The 21,838-nt window shown below is 48.0% G+C and overlaps 1 protein-coding gene across 1 annotated transcript in view; it reads right to left on the bottom strand.

Moving 5' to 3' along the window:
* Positions 1 to 14,476: 14,476 nt before the first annotated feature.
* The window catches only part of LOC144162569 (transmembrane protein 59-like), a 28,607-nt gene continuing 21,245 nt past the window's right edge, over positions 14,477 to 21,838 (bottom strand). Inside the window, exons 5-6 of the mRNA XM_077693156.1 lie at positions 17,227 to 17,507; positions 14,477 to 14,854 (exon numbers count right to left, since the gene is read on the bottom strand). Coding sequence (XP_077549282.1) covers positions 14,726 to 14,854; positions 17,227 to 17,507 — 410 coding nt within the window. The 3' untranslated portion in view covers positions 14,477 to 14,725. The remainder of the gene's footprint in view (positions 14,855 to 17,226; positions 17,508 to 21,838) is intronic.

A 21,838-nucleotide genomic window follows, 5' to 3' on the forward strand; every position in this document is an offset into this window, starting at 1 on the left:
CGACGAGTGCCACTGGCACTACAAGGGCCCCTCAAACAGGAACTCGACCGCATGGAAAAGGCAGGCATCGTGGTCAAGGTACAAGAGCCTACGGACTGGGTGAGTCCTTTAGTAATTGCCAGAAAAAAGGATGGCAAATTGAGAGTGTGCATGGACCCCAGAAAAATTAATGAATGCTTGAAGCGAGAACATTTTGAAATGCCACGTCGAGAGGACATCGAGGCTGAGCTTGCGGGAGCAACCATTTTTTCTCGTTTGGATGCAACTTCTGGGTTTCATCAAATACCGCTCCATGAAGAGACTTCAAAAATATGCACTTTCGCCACGCCGTTTGGGCGTTATCGCTTTCTGCGACTTCCATTCGGAATAGCGTCGGCGTCGGAAGTTTTTCAAAAAACTGTTGGTCAGATTTTCGAGTCCATACCGGGTGTACGCGTGTACGTCGATGACATTCTCATTTGGGGCGCGACGAGGGTCGAGCACGATGAAAGGCTGCGGGCTGTCTTGGAAGCAGCGCTGAAAGCGGGGCTAACATTCAATGCCGCAAAATGCGAAATCGGAGTGTCCGAAGTTTGTTTCCTAGGCGACATCAAATCCGCAAAAGGTATACAGCCAAGCCCTGAATCTGTGAACGTCATGCGAAACATGCCACCACCGACTGACAAGCATGGCGTACAACGCATGCTAGGCGTGGTGAATTATTTTTCTAAATTCGTCCCAGCACTAGCTGAGAAGACGCTGCAAATGCGACAGCTAGTGAAAAAAGAGGCCGCGTTCGAATGGAATGCCAATCACGCCAAGGAATGGGAACAACTCTGCGCCTGTTTGAGCAAGCAGCCGGTGCTTGCAATTTTCGATCCTGAACGAGACACAAAGATAACGTCCGATGCGTCGCAGAATGGCATAGGTTCCGCGCTAATGCAGCGTTATGATAACGCGTGGAAGCCAGTCGCTTATGCCTCGCGCGTGTTGACCGATGCCCAGAAAAGGTATTCGCAGATCGAAAAAGAGGCGATAGCTGTTGTATTCGGGTGCGAAAAATTCCATCACTTTGTATACGGTCGTACCATTGCACTTGAAACGGATCACCGTCCGCTGATTGCTATCGCACAAAAAGCTATCGGCGACATGCCACCGAGATTGCAGCGTTTTTTCTTGCGTTTGCTGAAATACCGCTTCCACTTGCAGTTTGTCCCCGGTAAAGAATTGGTTTTGGCCGATCTGCTGTCGAGAGCCTCCGTTGGACCACCAGACGACGAGGCGGACGAAGACGTCGAGATTCATGCCGTTACAACTGTGCAGGCGCTGGTCAGCGAGGCCATGCAAGTACGACTGGCAAGGGAGACTCAAAACGACAGGTACTTGGGAACTGTCCTTGAGTGCCTGCAAAACAGGCAACCCGTGGATCGAGAGCTCAAACCCTTCGCCGGAGAACTCTCTGTGGTCAACGGCGTATTGCTCAAAGGATGCAAAGCTGTTATACCGCAAAGCATGCGCCGTGAGATGTTGGATAGGATTCATGATGGGCATATGGGAATAAACAAGTGCAAATCCCGAGCCCGCCGTTTAGTTTTCTGGCCAGGACTGGGCACAGACGTAGAACAAGTTGTCAAGAATTGCGCAACGTGCAGAAAATATTCTTACAAACAAGAAAGTGAGCCTCTCATGATGAGACCCGTGCCGGAGCATGCGTGGTTCAGAGTGGGCGTCGACATTTTTCACTACGCCGGCAAAGCATTCCTGTGTGCGTATGACGCGCTATCAAATTTCCCGGAGGTAGAAGCACTGTACGACACATCGGCTTCTACAGTTATCGAAAAGCTAAGCGCGATATTTGCGCGATACGGCATACCGGCGGAAGTGTGCACCGACAACGGGCCGCAGTTTGCTAGCCGTGAATTTGCCGCATTCTCAAGAAAGTTCGATTTCAAGCACACAACATCGAGCCCCTTGTTCCCGCGATCAAACGGCCTGGCAGAGAAAGGAGTGCAAGTAGTGAAGAGAATTATGAAAAAAACGACGGAAGGAAACAATGATTTTTGGTTGGGACTCTTGAATTACAGGGCCAGCCCATTGGATGACGGCAGGTCCCCAGGAGAGCTGCTTCAAGGTCGGCGGCTACGCACGCCCCTGCCTGATTTCAACGAGGTCCCACACATGGCCGTACAGAAGCACAGCCAGGCACGCCGAACGGGTCGTCCACTCAAGCCCTTGGGCGAAGGGCAAGTCGCCCGCGTACGTGGTAAGGACTGGGCAACAAAGGCCAAGGTGGTCAGCATGACGCGACCGAGGTCGTACCACGTCGTCACCGAAGGCGGCAAGGTTTTTCGGCGTAACCGACAGCATCTGCTCGCAACTACTGAGCCTTTCCACGTCTCCGCCGACGACTGGGCCGAGGAGAACTCCGATGCACCGCCAGAACAAGCGCCAACACTGGCCCCGCCTTCGGAGCAGCCGCAAGTACCCAGAAGATCGACCCGAGATAGGAGGGCACCCCATCGACTAGTCTACGATGACAATTTTGTGCAAATTCCGTAGTTACGTGGTTACGTTCGCTCTCGATGTTTTTCTTTTTTTTTTCTTTTTTTTTCTTCCAAGAAAGGAGGATGTATCGTGTTAAGGCGTGCGCAGGCAGTCCACTGCGCACGCTATCTCTTTCCCTCTTTCTGCATTGCACTGTATAAAACGAGCGCACAATAAACCAAGGGTATTCTTCGCTGGGAGACGGCTGGCATCGGTTCCTGATAAGCACGAAACAGTCATGACGGGCGCAACCAATCAGGGGCGTCAAAAGACGAAAAGCGCGCGTCTTTCAAACGGGGCCGCGCTTTTTGCAAGATAAATGCCACTTGGACTCATGTACGATAAATTTCAATGGGATATTCGGAATCAGCGCGCAAGAAACTATATAACTGTTAATCTAACTCAATTTTTTTGGAAAGCGCTTCAGCTTCCCTTTAAGTTGCCAACAATTACATTTAACGTCCCTCGGAGTTAAACAATTTACAATGTTCTTCAGGCATTATTTCATTATTCGCATGCTTGACCCTTCCTTATACCGAAACGTGCGCGCGCCGAAAAGTTTGCGTGCTTAGAGGTCCGTTTACCGAAAAGATTACCGAAACGACCTGTGCCGAAAAAAACCGGAGCCGAGCACGGGGCCTTTTTTATGTGGATTCTTAGGCCCCGTAAAGCGATGTACCCGCGACTTTTGGTCCAAGTCGTCTTCTCAGAAACCGCGGGAAAACAAGGCGGGGTAGTAGGAATAATTAAATTGAATTGAAATGGACCCGAAGGTTGTCAACCATAGCTTGAGCACACCCCTCTCCTCCTCCACACCTGTCACGAGTGAGCTTCGGTGTGAAAGTGAGGTTGAAGCTTCTATCTTAACTTTCGATGGGGGCAGCAAGCAAACTGCAGCCCCCGTAGCCACCCACTTAATCCGGCCCTGGCTGCTGATTATCGAACCCGCGACGTTACGCTTTTTTTTTTGTTATGGCTCAGAAACTTAGCAAGCCATTTATGAATTTTGGGGAAAGTATTTTTTTACTTTGCTGCGGCGCCCACCTATCAGCCGCCCGGCGTAGCACCACTCTTCCTAGTCGTTAATGTTTTAATCGGGATCGCCATATGTATATAAGCAGTGGTGTTTCATTCGATCCCCAAGAGTGCAAATGAGCACTTGTGGAGGTTAAACCACGTTTTGTCTGCACGGCACTCGTAAAGTCCCTCCCGGTTCTAAAGACTGAAGTTGCACATCCCTGGACCTCACTTTTTTTTTTCAGTCCACCAGCCGCGACTGGAGAATTTGCATGCAGAGACGACATCATTTGTCTCTGCTTGTAAAATGAAGCTTTAAAGATGAATGTTAACAGTCAAAGCGTATATTCCCTTCTATAAAAAATGAATCTGCTCCTAAAGCCTACTGTAGGAAACCGTGTGCTGCAGGGATAATGCCTTCAAATAAGCCACAAAGAACAGGACACCCCTGAGGAGTCATTGCCGAGTGTAGGATACAGAAAGAAACTTTATGAGCAGAACTTTCCATGGCGTTTGACAGAGTAAACAGGGTTCTGAGCTCCTGCGCGCGCGAGACTAAATAACCAGGTTGGGTCCGCCCCCTTTCACGCTTTCTCCCGCTGCTTTCAGGAACACACCAATCACGAAAATCCGTGGCACTGAAATTGACGTCCACACACTCACAAAGAGAAGGCACTTTCCCTATCGCGCAAGTCAGCGTCAGGTTGACTTCCATGGTGCAATCTTCCTAAGGTCGAAGCCCTTCGGGCCATCCGAGGTTGAAGCGACAGGAGGGCGCCTCGTCGGGCGCTCGTTGAATAGGGGCGTCTCGGACCCGCCACACAGGGGCCCGACGATGAGCAGCTCGCAGTCGAAGACAGGATCACTTCGGTTACCGCCGAAAGAGGGATGCAGCTTGTGTCTAGCAGCAGCGGCTTTCGCCGCCGCGTCATTGCATACAAAGCCGGGTGGCTCCCTGTCAATGAGGGGGTGGGGGAACTGGCGAAAACCGGACGACGGAAGGATGGCGTGGTTGAACCCGATCTGACCGCCCGTTCCGTCCGGTACGTAGTTAGCGTGTTGACCGGGACACGTCTGGGCACTCGGGCATTCGTCACGGTAGGGGGATTAGTTCCGCTAGCCTGCCTTCGCCATGCCCGCGCCTCCTCGCCCTTCCGCACGCGCAGGCGCAGACGGGTCCCAGTCTACCCGGTAGCAACGTACGTGACAGGAACGGACGGACTTGCTTAACTCCGTAATAGAGAGAGTTTTCTCTAGTAGAGAGAGAAAATAAAGCAGGAAGCAGGAATTTCCGCTCTGCCCTTTTATCGCTTCCCCGAAATTCATTTGTGTGCCTCCTTCGGACTGGCGTGGGTCGTTTTTCTGCCTCTTTCTCCGTGATTAATCTCAAAATGGGTCCGCGGGAGAAGCAATACGGTTGTTCGCAGCTGCCACCATATTTCTGGCCGTGTAGGCAGTACCGTGGGCCGCGAAAATTATTTCGAATCTGCTTGGACGCTGAGAGGGCAGTTTTCAGAGAAGCCCACTTTTTTACCTGACCCCGCGGCAGCGAAGGGCCGCAGAGGAATTCTCCGAACTTGTACTATTATGAGCAATATGAAAGGGAACACAGGAACGCGTGGCAAACAGCCTCGAAACAGACTCGGAGCGATACGCGGATGGCGCTGTGAAAATGAAAGGGAGAAGGAGGGCGCTCTTCCACTAACTGTTGGCACTCCCACCCCGCTGGAATTTCTACAAAGCAGCAGGTTACGTCATTTCGCAGATAATATGGCATCGTCCGACAGCCGATAAGACGAACGGCGGGAATGGGAACAGTTGTTAGAACAGCGTCCCCCTTTCCACTTTGTTTCCGACGGCGGCCGCTGCGTATCACTCAAAACTGGGACTGAGGGTGTTTTCTTTGCGTTCCTGTGTTCCCTTTCATATTGCTCGTAATAGTACGTCCTTCGCTGTACGTTCATTTGCAAACTTTGCCGACGCGCAGTATCCAAAGTTGCAACCTGAATTTGGGCGTTAATCAGTAACTGCCTTTAATTTTACTTCCCCGTACTGTTAGTATAATGAGTAAATAACGTTATTGAACAAATACTTTCATTTCACCGGCCAATCAACCTCATCATCGTTATCGAATCCGTGTTGTAGATGTAGCTAGGTAAATCATGAGTATATGAATTTCGCGTCATAAGTCATATTGAAACCAGCGGCATAAGATTTAATGGTTACTCGAATAATAGCTTTATGGGCTAACACTTTTCTATTAGCGGCTGGAGGCTTGGAGCCTTATGTCACTATGTAGGGAATCATTTATGGATGCAGGCGTGTAGATTCTGCGCCAAATACTTTGCTAAGACGGCTAAATGTTGCTTAATTGTCACACGGCTAAAGGTTTACAGTTTTATATTGCTCTGTAGTCAGCCGCAGCAGCTTTTATGCCTGCCTCTCTTTAGCTTTAGAGCAAACTCTCCAATAGCTGGCAAAAGACAGCTGAATGGTTTTTAAGGCCAACTGCACTCAAATTTCACCCTGGCTAAATGCCTTCGAAATTTGTACCATGAGAACTACTGCGACGCGACCGGTAGCTGTGTGCAATGCGTGTTTATTCAGTTTCAGGCACTCAAAATAGCGCCCTTGCAGACGACAAAGCACCTGCCGGCGTGTCGCGCAAACAGCCATTTAGCGGAAGTGACATGCCAGCCGTCCAGGCCGATCGGATTGCCTCGCAGCGGGAGAATCCAGGAAACTCGCACTTCGCGCCGGTACGCCTGGCTTTCACGGCTACGAAGAGGCCTCGTTAACCGTACGGTTCTCTCCCTTTCGAGTGTCGTCGCGACATCATGCCTATGCGGTGTGCTGTTTTAGCATAGCGGCTCCCGTACGCTACGCTAAGGTTAGCGGGTAGCGGGACCGGACTGCGCATGCGCGCGCGGGGAGTGCGAGGAGGTTGCCCCTCAGTGGAGGGGAAGAGCGGGCATGGCAAAGGCAGGCCGCGCGGAACTAATCCACCCCACCGTGACGAATTTGCTCTTCCCAGTCGCGCCCCGCTACCCGCCGCCGTAGCGTTAGCGGACGGAGCACGCTATGCTAAAACTCTACGGTGGCGGGGTACCGGGACCTGACCGCGCATGCGCGCGCGGGGAGGGCAAGGAGGTTGCCCCTCAGTGGTAAGAAGCAACACCACCTAGCAACACCACCTAGACCACCTATAGTCTAGGTGGTGTTGTAAGAAGGCGCGGGCATGGCGAAGGCCGGCCGGCGGAACTAATCCCCCCACCGGAACGAATTTTCACCTTGCCAGTCGGGCCCCGCTACGCGCCGCCGTATGCTAAAACTCTAGTGTCGTGCTTGCGGGACAAGCGCTCGCTTTTCCGCGCGCCTCCCACACTCCCGCACTCGCGCGCTCACTCTCTCCTCCTGGCTGGCCGAGCCGGCGCGTCGGCCCGGTCGGCCGGTCCGCACAGCTCGCGCCGTCAGGCCAGGCAGTCTGGCCGCTCGCGCCGTCGGCTGATACGTCACTTCCGCCTTCCCGTAATGGCCGCGTTTTGCCAAGTTTCGTTTTCAAAATCGTCGATTTTTGCTGGTCGCTTGCGGCGTACTTCGTACATCGCGGTCTTTTTAGTTATAGTATGCAGGAACAGTGATCTCGCGCGGTCGAAATTTTGAGTGCAGTTGGCCTTTAAGTCTTTTGTAAACGAAGAGCTAAACAACGGCCAAAGGAGCTTTTACGGCTTTCTCTCTTTAGCTTTAGGACGAATTCTTTTCAATAGCTCGCAAAAGACAGCTGAATGGTGTCGAGTACTCTGCAGAGTTAGAGCTAAACAACGGCCCGTAGCCAGCCTAAAGAGCTTTTGTGGCTGTATCTCTTTAGCTTTGGGACACATTTTTCCAGTAGCTGGCAAAAGACAGCTGAATGGTTTCGAGTCTTTAGACTTAAAGCTAAACAATGGTCTATAGCCAGCCAAAAGAGCTTTGTCGCGGCTGGTCTATAGAACTAAAGCCATACATATTTCTTTTGCTAGCTAAAGTAACCTGAATAGCTGTGCCTCTATATGCTAAACACACTAGGATGTTCTGTAATTGTCTAAAGAGAATTATGGTTTACAGTCTTTAGTGCCAGATGCATAAAAACTTCAATAGCTGGCTATCGCCTAATTTGTGCCTTTTGATGGGTGACCATAGGGACCCATAGGCGGCCATAGCTCACCATAAATTTTTCACTGACGCCCCTAAGCCATTTCTGTATGGGTACTTCTCACTCCCGCCAAATAGCAGATTTGATGGCGTGCTGAGAATTAATACACAGTTCAATTCACTGGCATCTATAGTTAGGTTCCTGGTATTTTCTATGTGCAACAAAAACGTGCTAGTTGGCACAATATGCGCGGGAGCAAATTTCTTGGTGTCGATTACATTTGACTCATCCAGGTTTCAAGGAGCAAGATACATTAAACTTGGTTAGCCCAGTGCTATAGTAGACACATTTGCTTGTTCATGCGGAATTCTTCCCCAAATGACTTTGTCTTGAATTTTTACTTCACAAATTTCGTCACCATTAGGTGCAACCTAGATGATGTTTTGTCTAATTTTGTGCTCAGAACACCATCTTATTTGTGAAATATTCCCGTGCCACAAGTCTTTGCTGGCCCCAAACACTCTGGGCGTCTCACAAGTGTGCGTGCGTGCGAGTAAGCGAGAAGGGTCGCAAGGCGCAAAGCATGCAGTATTCCCGACAAACTAAAACGCAAAAATGTAAGAAGCCCTACAGCATCACTTTGACTTTTAACCCAACCAATGAGTCAAGTCACTATCGCATGAATATAACCAGGAAGCAATTTTTAATTTGCCCCACATGATTGCCCTCATCGAGACCTCTAATTTGATACCTCACAGGCCCTAGTGGCTCCACTTTGACTTTTAACCCAATCTATGACTCACGTCACTATCTCATGAGTATAACCAGGAAGCAATTTTTAATTTGCCCCACATGATTCCCCTCATCGAGACCTCTAATTTGATACCTCACAAGCCCTAGTGGCACCGCTTGGACTTTTAATCCATTCTATGACTTACGACACTATCTCATCAGTATAACCAGGAAGCAATTTCTAATTTGCCCAACGTGATTTTCCTCATCGAGACCTCTACTTTGATACCTCACAAGCCCTATTGGCATAACTTTGACTTTTAACCCTATCTATGACTCACGTGACTATCTCATGATATAACCAGGAAGAAATATTTAATTAGTCCCTCGTCATTCCCTCATCGAGACCTTTAATTTGATACCTCACAAGCCCTAGTGGCATCACTGACTTTTAACCCAATCTATGACTCACGTCACTATCTCATGAATATAACCAGGAAGCAATTTTTAATTTGCCCCACGATTCCCCTCATCGAGACCTCTAATTTGATACCTCACAAGCCCTAGTGGCATCACTTTGACTTTTAACCCAATCTATGACTCACGTGACTATCTCATGATATAACCAGGAAGCAATATTTAATTTGTCCCTAGTCATTCCCTCATCGAGGCCTTTAATTTGATACCTCACAAGCCGTAGTGGCATCACTAACTTTTAACCCAATCTATGACTCACGTCACTATCTCACGAATATAACCAGGAAGCAGTTTTTAATGGCTGTGTCTAGCGTTCCATCCAGACGGAACGGGAACTGTCACTAAAGTTCCGTCCAGTGGAAACACAACTCGCATTGAGAGCAGTCTCTCTTGTTCTTACCCAACCGGCCAACCGCTACCGCTCACTGACTAGCCAGAGTCACTGATGATTATTAATCATTATTAATAATTACAGATGATCGGACTAACTTTAGCTCAATCCGGACGGATCTCAAAGCCGTCACCCGACACCCACTTCACAATATTTCAGCGAGAGCAGTCGGTCTTGATTTTTACCCAACCGGCCAAACCGCTTCCGCTCACTGACTAACATGAATCACTGTTAATTATTAATCACTGGTATTAATTACAGTAGATTGGGCGTAACTGGCGATGGCTACGTCGGCCTTGGCTCCAGTGAGCGGGAGCGGTTCGGCCGCTTGAGTAAAAAGCCAAGACCGACTGCTCTCATGGGCGTGAAGTATAGCTATTACAAAATGCTAACCACGACCACACACACACACGCACACGAACAAACAAAAAAAAAGATGCGAGAATCGAACCAGGGACTACAACGTCCGTAGACAGCGGCGGAACCGCTAAACCAAATCCCAGGACGGGAAACGATGGCTAATCGGCTGGTTTTGATTTGGCGTTCAGTCTGGACGCAACGCTAGACACTCCCATTTTTAATTTGTCCCACGATTCCCCTCGAGACCTTTAATTTTTACCTCACAAGACCTAATGGCATCACTTGAATTTTAACCCAATCTATGACTCACGTCACTATCTCATGAACATAACCAGGAAGCAATTTTTAATTTGCCCCACGATTCCCCTCATCGAGACCTCTAATTTGATACCCCACAAGCCCTAGTGGCATCACTTTGACTTTTAACCCAGTCTAAAACTCACGTCACTATCTCATGAATATAACAAGGAAGAAATTTTCAATTTGCCCCACGTTTCCCCTCATCGAGACCTCTAATTTGATACCTCACAAGCTTTAGTGGCACCACTTTGACCTTTAACCCAATGTATGACTCACGTGACTATCTCATGGTATAACCAGGAAGCAATTTTTAATTTGTCCCACGAGATTACCCTCATCTATACTTTTAATTTGATACCTCACAAGCCCTACTGACATCACTTCGACTTTTAACCGAATCGATGACTAATGAACAATAAATCTAAATTAGGTAATTAAACTGAACGGGCGTCGCCCGGACCTAATTTCTGACAAAAAATGTGTCATATGACTAACGCCGTCATGGCAACGAGCGGTTGCACTTTTATACACCATGGAGGAAAGAAAAGGTTAGGAGAGGCCCTGACGTCACATTTGTGAAGACGAGTCCCGCCATGACTTGAGCCCACTGAGCCGTCACTTTTCCGGGGGTGACGACTGAGCTCAGCACTCTCTCCCATCATCCTTTGCTGTTTCCGGTTTGATAACAGCTTCGCTGGACGGGCGGCTCGCGAAAGCGAACGCAGACGACGGGAGCAGTGTTTGGGTCCGTACAGCACGGCCGTGTGCGCTACGTCTCAGCTGCGAAGAATATCGCTTCGCTTCACAATGAAGAAACGCACAGCAAGCAAAGCACCGACTGTGGCTCCCGCCAACGCCGAGCGCGGAGGATTTCGCCTGCAGCAGCCGGCGGCGGCTGCTCGCTCTGCCGATCTCGAGGTGACGCCAGCGCCGCTGCGGCCGTGATACGAGTTGGGGCCGCCTCCAACGGCAAAGTTTTCAAACTGACCTAATCTAAAAACGTTTCCCGTAGCGACTGCGCTGTGTTGCAAGCGTGGTGAGGCAGCTAGAGTCAAAGCGCCGTAAAAAATTGTCCGTGGCATTTGGCCAAATTTAGCCGCTGCAGCCTTAAAAAACTAGGCAACACTGTCTGTGGCCTCAAGAAAAATGAAGTCACTTCCTCCACACTTTTCGCATTGCATTTGGATGCTAGGGGCCTCTCCTAAGTATTCTTTCCTCCATGTACAACACGGAAACAGGCGTGCTCTATATGCACAGGCCAGGGCATGTCCTGACCATTTTTGCAATTTTCTTCCGCAGGTGGCGCTGTTGAACGGCGCCGGCAGCGCCACCTGTCCCACGTTCAGGCCCCTATATGCAAGAATATGACGTGATAAACTGGTTTCAAAGCATTAAAAATAATATTCCACAAACTCGGCGCAAAAATGGGCAATTTCTTTTTCTGAGGGAATGGTTAGTGCATGCAATGCCCCATTTTACATCATGCTTGCAGCTTTCTCCCAGTAATCCCTCAGGGGTGCAGAAGTAAAGAAACTTCGCCACAGCTTTTACCCATGCATTCACAAAAAAGCTGCAACTTATACACTGGAAAATATGGCAGAGCTTCTGTCATGGCATACCCCTCCAAAATACTTGCGTTTCCCATGTAGATGAAGGAGATATTCGCCTATATTCGTTTGCCTATGTTCCTGTAAGCTCAAACTCGGCGGGTAACGGGGAGTACCATATTAGCACGATTTTAACACGCCCCCTTGTAATACATAAAAAAGTTGTTTAAAAATTTAAAAAAAAAAGTGATTTATTCGAATTGCATTTTTGGAGGCACTCGCGTTCATCAAAATGCTGCTGGCTACTTCGAAACCGCTTTCGGGTTTGACCCAGATTGTAATGCGTGCACAAATTTGAAGGTTACTTTTCGCAAAAAAAGGGTGCACGTTAGAAGCGTGTAAATACGGTAAGCCAGTGACCACGTATGAGCGAGGAGGAGATGAACACTGAGCAGGTGAACATGTGAGGAGCAAGTGGCAGGCCCTGCAGAGCGCCACGTGCTACAAGAACACAACTCAACTATACAACAGGCAGTGGCAATTCAGACAGATTGCTTCAACACCCAAATCCAATTTTATTTGCCAATCATCCAACGTACATCCATTGGTCATTTGTGCCCGATGCTACAGCGAGAGTGGAAACTTAACTCCGGCCTTCAAAACTTACACACAACCAATTAGACGAGCGATGCTGCCGAGAGAAAGCACTGACAACCTTTACTCAAAGCGCATCGACTCTTTTCAGGGAAAGACGATTGGTCCAACGTAACAAAGCAAGCTCCTACTATTCACATATCACCGCAAACCGCAAAATGTCTTGGCAATCACGAATGGTGGGCAACAAGCTGCATTGGGGCAAACCTACAGTATTACAGCAGTGGGAAAAAAAATGGCGGGCAGGCAGTGATGATCGAGCCACCAATCAACCCTGAACTTAGCCTGGCAAGTCAGGACATCCACTGAAGAAACGTTTATATTTTTAGGGTAGTCGCGAGATATCTGGACACACATAGCATACAGGTAATTCGATCTTTCCCAAATGGTGCAATTAACACGCCAACTTACTTCGGCTGCTGTTTGGCTCCCCCCAAAAAAACAGGTGCAGCAACATTTAAAACAGAAAAAAAAACAGAAAAACACCAAACACTTGTCAAGACACCAACGCATTTGCGCGCCCTCGGAGGGGAAACTGCCATTATCACAACACGAGAACCTACTACATTGCCTACGCATTCAAACATGAGGATAACAGTCAAAGAGCAGATGTGCGCACCATGTTTTTGTGTGTGATGCCTCCTCGTCTGTGCTTTCTGGAACAAAAAAATCTGACACGACTAGATGACTGAGGGTTGTGCGCACATCAGAGGTGCGCATTTGGTAAAACGGTTACAGCTGGAGCCAAAGGGGGAGGGGGGAGGGGGCAAAATCGTGGTGACAGTGAATTGAAAACAAAAACCAAAAACCCCTCATCTGGAAAATCTAAACACTGTTTTGGTTTCGTGTACATTCTCCCAAACTACAGTGCTTGTGGCATCAACTGTGCAACAACAACTATGTTCACCACACTGATGGCGCTAAGACGGCACCACCTGTAGTCTGTTGAACTCGTCGTTTATATCGACTTCAATCAACACGCATTGTGCCGGGTGCATGTTATAAAAAAGCGGAAGGGAGGAAAAAAAAACGTTTCAGCCACTATTGACGGAATTGCAATATACAAAATTTGTTGTGCGAGAACTTCATGCGAGAACTTCATGTAATGTAAGACAAACATCGACAGGGTGTGGCAAGAAGTCACCGAAGTATATTTCCAAGACATCTGGTGGACAGGAAGCCGGCCGTCTTCGTCGGCATCCACAAAGGTAGCAAGTGCCAGATTGTAAAGCTTCAAACTTTTTGCTGTCACTCCCTGCGTCTTGCAAGCATTTCTGGCTGATAACGTTGCTCCCCACCACACACAATTTGTGTTCCAGTAATAATGGCACTAAAACCATAAATCGGCCTGAAAACTTTTACACTCTTCATTTTACACCGCGCTAGACTAACTCAGTTCTTTCCATTTTGAAAAAGCATCACAAACGACATCCTCCTGCTCCGAGCTCTCAAGTAACATAGAATGTCGCATAAGACTCGGCAGATAAACAACGTCAGACAAATGCTGCAAATACTGTGTGCAGATGTTCAAGTGAAGCAGTTTTTTTCCTGGGATACAGAAATAATTCAAGTAAGATGTCGTAATGTCAGATGTGTAAGACAAACGTTACGAGAAGAAGATTTTAACTGCTACAGAAGTGAAAAAAACTGTGAAAAAACTGTATTGCAATGTGCCCACCAGTGGCCAACTGAAACCTTTATTCACACACAGAAGATACTATAAAGAAAAAGGGACAAAAACTCTGTTTACCGAAGTACTGTGCACTTAAAAAATCTCGGCAACAAAACAACAGATGACAACATCTAGTATTCTTTAATTTTTTTTTTAATGAACTGCGACAGTCCCGAGATAAAAATATTCTCTAAAATGTGCCATAAAACTGTGCTAGGCATGCCAATTTCGCAGTTTTTCCCAACAAATTTCATAAACGAAAAATTGCATTTCTCTTTCGGCAGGAAGACTGAGGCACCGAAAATGAATGTAAAGATAGACTCAAACAGGCAGTAAAACAGACATATGCAGATGGTGGGAAAAAAAGTGAAATCCAGTGTCCGTTCCGTCTGCATAGAACACAAAGCTCGCAAGTAAACTCTGATCAGGCACAGTGCTCAAAACTTACTATCAACTGCACTGCACATGCCAGCCAGAGTCTGCAAAGTCTGCATTACAAACAGGAAAACGCGGAAGAGCAACCTGGCAACTGATGCCTACAACCGATATCAACAACCAGTTAACCACTCATCAACATTTAACTCCTGACATCACGCAGCGACAACGGTAAAGTTTCGCAATTCTCCTTTCAAAATAAAAATTGGGATTAGGGCCATGACGAATCGAGTAACCTGTCTCTGAAAGCAGAAGGCAATGAGCCAACGGCACTATCAGTCACTTTCGCCCGGCTCTGAATCCGACCGGTGCGGGCCAACGTGAAGGTCAAATCAGGCAAACAGAACTGCCATTAGGAGAGTGCAGCTACTCAACAATGCGGGACAGAGCGTAGAAAAGAGAGAAAGTGAGCAGAGATAGAGAGGGAGAGAGAGAGAGGGAGAGCAAAAAAAGAAAGAGAGGGGGACCCCCTGGGGCTTGGCCGATTAGATCTGGCTCAGGGGAACCTTGACGGGGAGCGGTGGGGCCTCCTGGTCGACGGGCGGTTGCACCTTCACCTGCTCGGACGGGTCGTAGATGAGCAGGTAGTCGAGGTCGCCGCTCACCCCCATCTTCTGCGGGCAAAAGCGGCGGGGGTTAAAAGTCGGAGTGCAAAACACGGAAGTTCGAAAAAGGCCTTTTGCTGAGCCAGTGAAAAGCAAATAGTTTTTGCCGTGTACAAAACACCCCAAGATCGGCGAGGGCAAAAGAAGCAATGACGGCGGCCCAATGCTGTACTCGCAACTGAAATTTTAGTAGAAAGGAAACACACGTGTACTACACATAAAGCAGAGCCGTCACAAGGATGATAACTTGTGGTTGATTGCATACTTTCGCCGTGACATGTCATGTTCGCATCCTTCCTCCATAAATACGCGTTTCCTTTCTAATAAAATTTCAGTGGCGAGTTCGGCGCTGTGCAGTCGTCGTTTCTTCCTTTGCCGTTGCCAATCTAGTGCTGTTTTGTACATGATATCGCGGATCTACAACTCCCCATTCTTCTGCAAATAATTTTTGCTTTGAGGGTGCTCAAGTAAGCCGACCCCCCCAACCCCTCCCTCCCTCCCGATGTCCTGTAAACTTTTTCTTACCACCCTTTACCAACTTTCTCGCTTTCCTCCCCCAACCCCCCCCATTCCCAAAAAGCACTCCCGGCAAGACACACCTCCCAAGCTGATTACTTGCACATAGCTGCTAGCTTAGCAGAATCTCCTCCCTCGCTCGTGCAAGAGCCGCAGCTTTATCTCATGCTGTTCGACCCAGCACGGTGGCATCTAATCCTTGAATGGTTAGCGCCGATAACACAAAATAGCGAGATTCCGACTGAGCAGTACAACTATTTTATTCTTTGCTTCCGACAGTAAGCGGGAAGATTGCGACGACTGGTGGTGAAGACGCATGCTTCACGACGCAGCGCGCCGTGCGGTGAAGGCGGATTTAGGGCTAAAGTCTGCACTCCCCAAGTCCCGTGAAACTGCGCTACCGGTTGGACAGCAGGAAGTTGCGACGACTGACTCAGAGCGTTAGTCCTTTAAGGAGCCTGCCAAAGCGAGCTACGTCATGAATGACAGCTGAACGAGCGACAATCAGACTGGCATTGAACATCCTTTCACCGTTGCCTCACATTTTGTATCGCCCTACTCCAGCACTGTTTTTAGGGGCAGGGTGGCGGAAATGGCGCAGCACTTCCGCCCTTGAATTATCGGTTATAACGATAGGTTTTCCTTGGCACTTGGATATTGTTATTGTTGGAGATTGTAATACTAGTCTGTATTACGCCCCTGTAGCGTAAAATTTGAAATAGCAGAACTTGTTGAGCTAGCTGGCTCATTTCTGCAGTAAAAAGAATAGGGTGGTAAAAGGATGAAGGTACACATCAACGACATACCCAGGCACCATATGCGTATCATTCGTATTTACCTTCGTAATTTCAGCACCCTATCTTTTTTCTTGTTTCAGAAATTTCAGTTTCTCAATATTTCCGCCATTTTTTCTAGTTGAAGAAAATGTCCATCGTCTGGATGAAGCTGAGTGGTTAACCAAAGGCTAGTTCTTTCAAAGTGAATGAAGTTGTATCCGCTCTTCACAGCTCCTTTTTCAAGGGACCCCTTAATGCCCTTTTCAACTTTTTTTTTTTTTTTTTCGAAATCCAAAATGCTAGCAGAACGCAGTCAACAACCATGCTCGCTATTTAGAATAAGGGGTCAGAAGGCACCTCAGCCATGAATTGCTACTCTATGCCCATCAGATAACTTAGAAGGTTGATCAAAAGATTTCTCTCTTTTCCCAGTCTTGGTGTCCTTCAACTGCTGGAATTACGTCAGTGCAGCAGCTATTGGCTGGCTTTCACTGCAGTTGCAGCAATGAACACACCCAATATTCACTTTAAAAAGAAAGCAACAAAAAGCAAAACCACAAACGGAAGGCGTGCCGGCTGCGACGAGCAAATCATGCAACGGCGCTCCGTGATGGTGATAACTATTGCTTGTATTCACTGGCGAGGCGCGCATGCAGGCAACCGTGTGAGTGTGCCGTCACTCGTTACGTCGGGCTCAGTGGGATGGCGGTACTTGTCTGTACTCGTTACAAACTCTACCTCACCGAACGCAAACTATTGCCTCGAATCCAATGTGAGTGCGATTAATAACATCTCTGTTGACACCACCGTTGAGAATTGGGTTGAAACAGAGCAGACGACGCACGACGGAGTTTTTTTTTTTCTTCGGCGTGCAAGCGCAGTGGCCCAAGCTGCGCCATGTCCGTGGCGCATCGGCCATGAATGTGGCCGTTTCCAGTGTTGCCAAGCGAAGGAATTGACAGCTAAACTTTTCAATGAATACCTCCTATAGCTTTGGCAGTACCTCCACGCATGAAGGAAAGAGTGAAAGCGTTTATCAGAAGCGCTGCAGATCCCCGACTCCCCAACGACAGGAGTGGGGTCACTCACGTGGTGCGAGTACGCGGGTGGCGGGGAGGCGGCGGCGGCGGCCGCTGCGCCGCTGGGCAAGGTCACCATGGTGGCGCAGCAAAGCCACACCATGGTGACCACGACGAGGAAGAGCACCATCATGAGCAGCCACTCGGGGATGCCCGACTGGCGCGAGATGCAGTCCAGCCAGCTGGAGCTCGGGGCCGACGACACCACGGTGGACGCCTCCTCGTGCTGCTGGTGGTGGCCGGAGACGGCGGAGGACGACGGCTTGGCCGGCTGCTCCGACGAGGGCTCCCCTGGGTGGAAAATACGCGCATCGCATGCTCAGCACTGTGCTTTAAAAAGAGACAGACAACCACTCATTGTGGAGTCCATGTCCATGTGAAAGCTAGTGTTTCATATAGTGGGGAAAACCACAGGAAGTTTCTGAACTTCCTGAAAGGTGGCGCCACGTAGTGTCCAAACGTGACACTACTGTTTGTATGCAATCGCCTTCGTCAGTTTCAATGCGTGACTCGAAAACCACATAAGGGAATAGAAAAAAGACTGCACTTTATCGTTTTAGCCGGGGACAAAGTTTGTATAACACCTCTTTTCATCTCACGTACAGTTAAAACTACGTCGCCGAGCAGTTCACTATCCTGGTTGTTAGCATACCTTTTGGCAGTATGTTTAAGACTGGTAGACCTGGAAATTCCACTCTGAAATTTTCTAGGACGCTATCAAGGAACCGATTTCGGTTGAAGGTGTCGTTATACCCCCCAAAAAAAACCAATTGGGAGTCAAGCTATTGCGCGGACACCAGCTATAGCTTGTCAAAACCACAGAAGTTCAGATCTGGGTCAGAATGCCCATTTGTCCATTGCCCATTTCAAAGTGTCCACTTTGAGCGAGCTCTGATTGGTTGAAAGCAGACGACTTGGATGCGATGCAGCATAACCAAGGCAAGGGTGCTCGTCAGAGGCCTTGCAAGTGCAACTACGTCACAATAGAAATGGGACGTACAATGGACATTTCTGAAATAGACACAAATCAGAACTCCGCTACTGAGAATTGATGCCACAACAAAGTCGGATCTGTGCTACAGGATCTGTGCTACTACGTCAAAATAGAAATGGGACGTACAATGGACATTTCTGAAATAGACACAAATCAGAACTCCACTACTGAGAATTGATGCCACAACAAAGTCGGATCTGTGCTACAGGAGAAGCCACGGCAAAGGGCATCAAGGCTACCACAAAGCTACACTTGGGCTACAGTGGAGGGCTTGTTTGCACATTCAACTGCACCCACTCCGAAGCCACAGTTGGGCTACAGGCTACAAAACACATCACAAGTTCAAGTCTGGGCTTTGACACTGGTGTGATGCTGAACCCAGGCCGCAAGGCAGGCCACACTGAAGGGCTCCCCTGAATATGCGAACTTGCATTCAGGCCCTAAATTCGGTTACTATGCCTGGCTGCACGCAAATTTGGATTCAGAGCTTGGCACAACGCTAATGTTACACCTAGTCTACACGATGCACCAAAGTAGAGGGGTCCAGATCACGTTAGCCCACCAGGGCACTTCACCGTACGATAAACTATTATACGGATGGGTGTTCTTGTGATTTACTGATTGATTATGGAATTTACCACACCAAAACTACACCTCGGCTATGCGTATTGGAGGGGCCTGGATTAGTTTGAGCCTCCTGGGGATCTTTAACGCGTGCGTAAACCTTGACACAATGGTGTTTTAGCTTTTCGCCTTCATCTAAAAAGCGCCACCACTGCCAGGATCAAACCGGCGTCTTTGGGCTCAGCAGCACCATGCCACAGCCACTGAGGCGGGTGCCAGTGTTTTTGTATTCTGCCTACGTCACAGCATCGGTTGTTGCGGCCAGGAACGGAACTGATGCGCACTGCGTGCAACACTGGCGGGTGTTACCACTCCCGCAGTGGGTAATGAGCACTCGGTGCTCAAAGTTGCACTCATTTTTAAAGGGGCCATGAAGACAAAATACAAGTTTGGTTCATTAGAAAGGCTGCTTTTTCCTGATAAAAAATGATACCGACTTCATCGCAAACTTCGAAAAAATAACGGAGATATTAAGGAAAATGTGTGGAGCAGTGGCGACTCGCTAGCCAGTTTGCCGCAACTTTTCTATGACGTCACAGAATCTTGTTTGGGTGATTGACGGCGACCGAACTAATCAATCGCCAGGACCCATGACTGGACGATTGTAGTCGGGCCGCTAGTTCCGTTTGATCGAATCACTTGAATGCTAACGGGCACCAAACCCCCTGAAAATTATGTTTTTAGTGCTGGCCCACATGACGTCGCTCGCGCCGATAACACGTCACTGTGGCGCGAAGTTTGAAAGTCGTTAAGTATTTCTTGCATTTTTATCGGTTAAAAAACGTCTTTCGTGGCTGGAATGGAACTGAGTGAGGGACTGAAGCCTAACTCTTTAAAGTTAAACAAAGTTGTTTTTTTCTCTTCATGGACCCTTTAAGGCTGCACACAGAACAGACTGAGCACACAGAAGGGGACCTAAAACCCCTGTCACACGGCAAATCTAATGTCATTCAAAGTGAGCGACATTAGCTGTTGATGACATTCGGTTCGGCCGTGCGGGTCTGCACGGCGAAACAAATGTCATTTGACTGTGATTAGCGGTGATGCTTAGTAAGCTCACAAAACCGCAGAATTATATTTCAAGCGCATCTAGAATGTTTTCACGCATATTTTCTTTTAAAATAACAACACATTATTGTCCTAAAAATAAAACGGGAAAACCACCTGTTTATCAGTAGACATCACAAGCCGAGACAAGTCTGCAAAAAATCCGTATTGGGGTAGCGCGCGCACTGGGGACGAGATTTCCTTTTTTTTGCTAGTACTTGTTTGTCTTCCCTTATTTGAACAAACAACACGACGAGGAAAATATAAGTTTACTGACAGTTTTTAGAAACGGCATTCTTTGGTTTACTACTGAATTTTCTTGTCTAGTGGCGCACCGCTGCTGTTGAGGCTACTCGTTTGGCTGCTAACTGAGGTCCGGGACCTCGGTTAGCCGCTAATACCCATGCCACACGTACACGAAAAATGACATTAAGTGCTTAATGCCTTAACTTTTAATGCCATTAATTCGCTGCTACACGCAAAAATCTAATGCCCTTAGCTCTAATGTCATTTTGGTTTAAGGAGTTCCGCACAACTCATTTACCTTCACGAACACCTTAAATCTGCCTACCCTCGAATGCGATGAGCCCCAAATGAAACCAACGAAACTCTCAGCACCAGACTGTTGACGCAGAAACGTAGCTGAACTTCGAAATTAGGCGATTTTTTGTGCACTCTTGGTGCCGAAGTTCTGAAGAAGACGATGTTCACAAAAACAGCGGCAAAAGGCAAAACATCGCGTCACTCGTCGTGCTGAATTTTTCAGATTTGGCTACCACTGGCAGGCGATGGCAGCTGATGAAGCCACTTTTAGAAATGGCTCACGCCATTTTGAAGAAAACACTGTTTCTCATAACGTTTTCTTTCACAAAAAAACATTTGTAACCCTTGTAAGATGTTTTTCTCTACATTAAAGACTTCCCAAATATGAGTGAATTTCTCTTCTTGGTCATGATCACCATCATGCCTAACACATTTAATGCCTTTGCGGTGTCATGTGAAGCACGGTCCGACCAGTTAATGTCATTTGGCATCTTAAGGACTTCAGCACTTAATGCCATTCTTTGTGTACGTGTGGCACGGGTATAAATGTCATTCGCTTCAAATGTCATTCGGTGTTCCCGTGTAGCGCCGCATTAACGACATTTAGAGCGAATGATGGCATATGCTCTAAATGTCATTAGATCTACCGCGTGACAGCGGTATAATAAGCACATAAATGGAAGCTGCTGCATGTTTTTCGATTGAGCAGCTCAGCAAATGCTGGCCATGATTTGCAGACTAAGCACTGAATACAATAAAAAGCTTCGCTGAAAATTTTCAAAGCCCGTACTTTACCCCGTGGAGATTAAGGTCACTGCTGTTTATTCGAGAAAGTGCTACGAAGGGCACATTTTGTTGTGCCACTTAGAGAGTGGGAAAGAGAAATTTCAAATAGAAGCCAGCATCTTCTGTATGTACTTAAATTAAGACTGAACTCCAGTTTTTGACCTCGGGCACCTCATCAGAAGATGATGATGGCCTGGCTCTAGACGCCTTGTCTATACGTATGCAGTTACACACTATTACAACGCATACTCATTGTGACCAATTTCTTGCTAACAAGTCGGGGATCCGCTGCTCAAAATCCCTTCAAAAAAGGAACTAACCGTGAATTTTCTTCTTCTCTCACACATTTGGTGGAGCAAATTTGCACAATTTCAAGAAAGCCATGTTTTCATTTCCTCTTTTTTCACACAGGTGGCAAGGTAAGTTTACTATACTCGGTTACAACTTAAGAACAGCAACTGAAGCTACCGCTGTGCCTCATCACTGCAGCCGGATGTTACTCCGCGCGGCGCAAATAGTGCGTTACTGGGAGTATATTGAACATGTCACGAGCCGTTTTCGTGATTTGTTGGACTTAATATGCTTATAAAATACTCCAGCGACGACAAAGAAACTACCTGAGAAAAGC

This window comes from Haemaphysalis longicornis, unplaced genomic scaffold (genome assembly GCF_048455015.1).
Source record: "Haemaphysalis longicornis isolate Haplotype H1 unplaced genomic scaffold, Haemaphysalis longicornis Haplotype H1 scaffold_12, whole genome shotgun sequence".
Taxonomy (NCBI): domain Eukaryota; kingdom Metazoa; phylum Arthropoda; class Arachnida; order Ixodida; family Ixodidae; genus Haemaphysalis; species Haemaphysalis longicornis.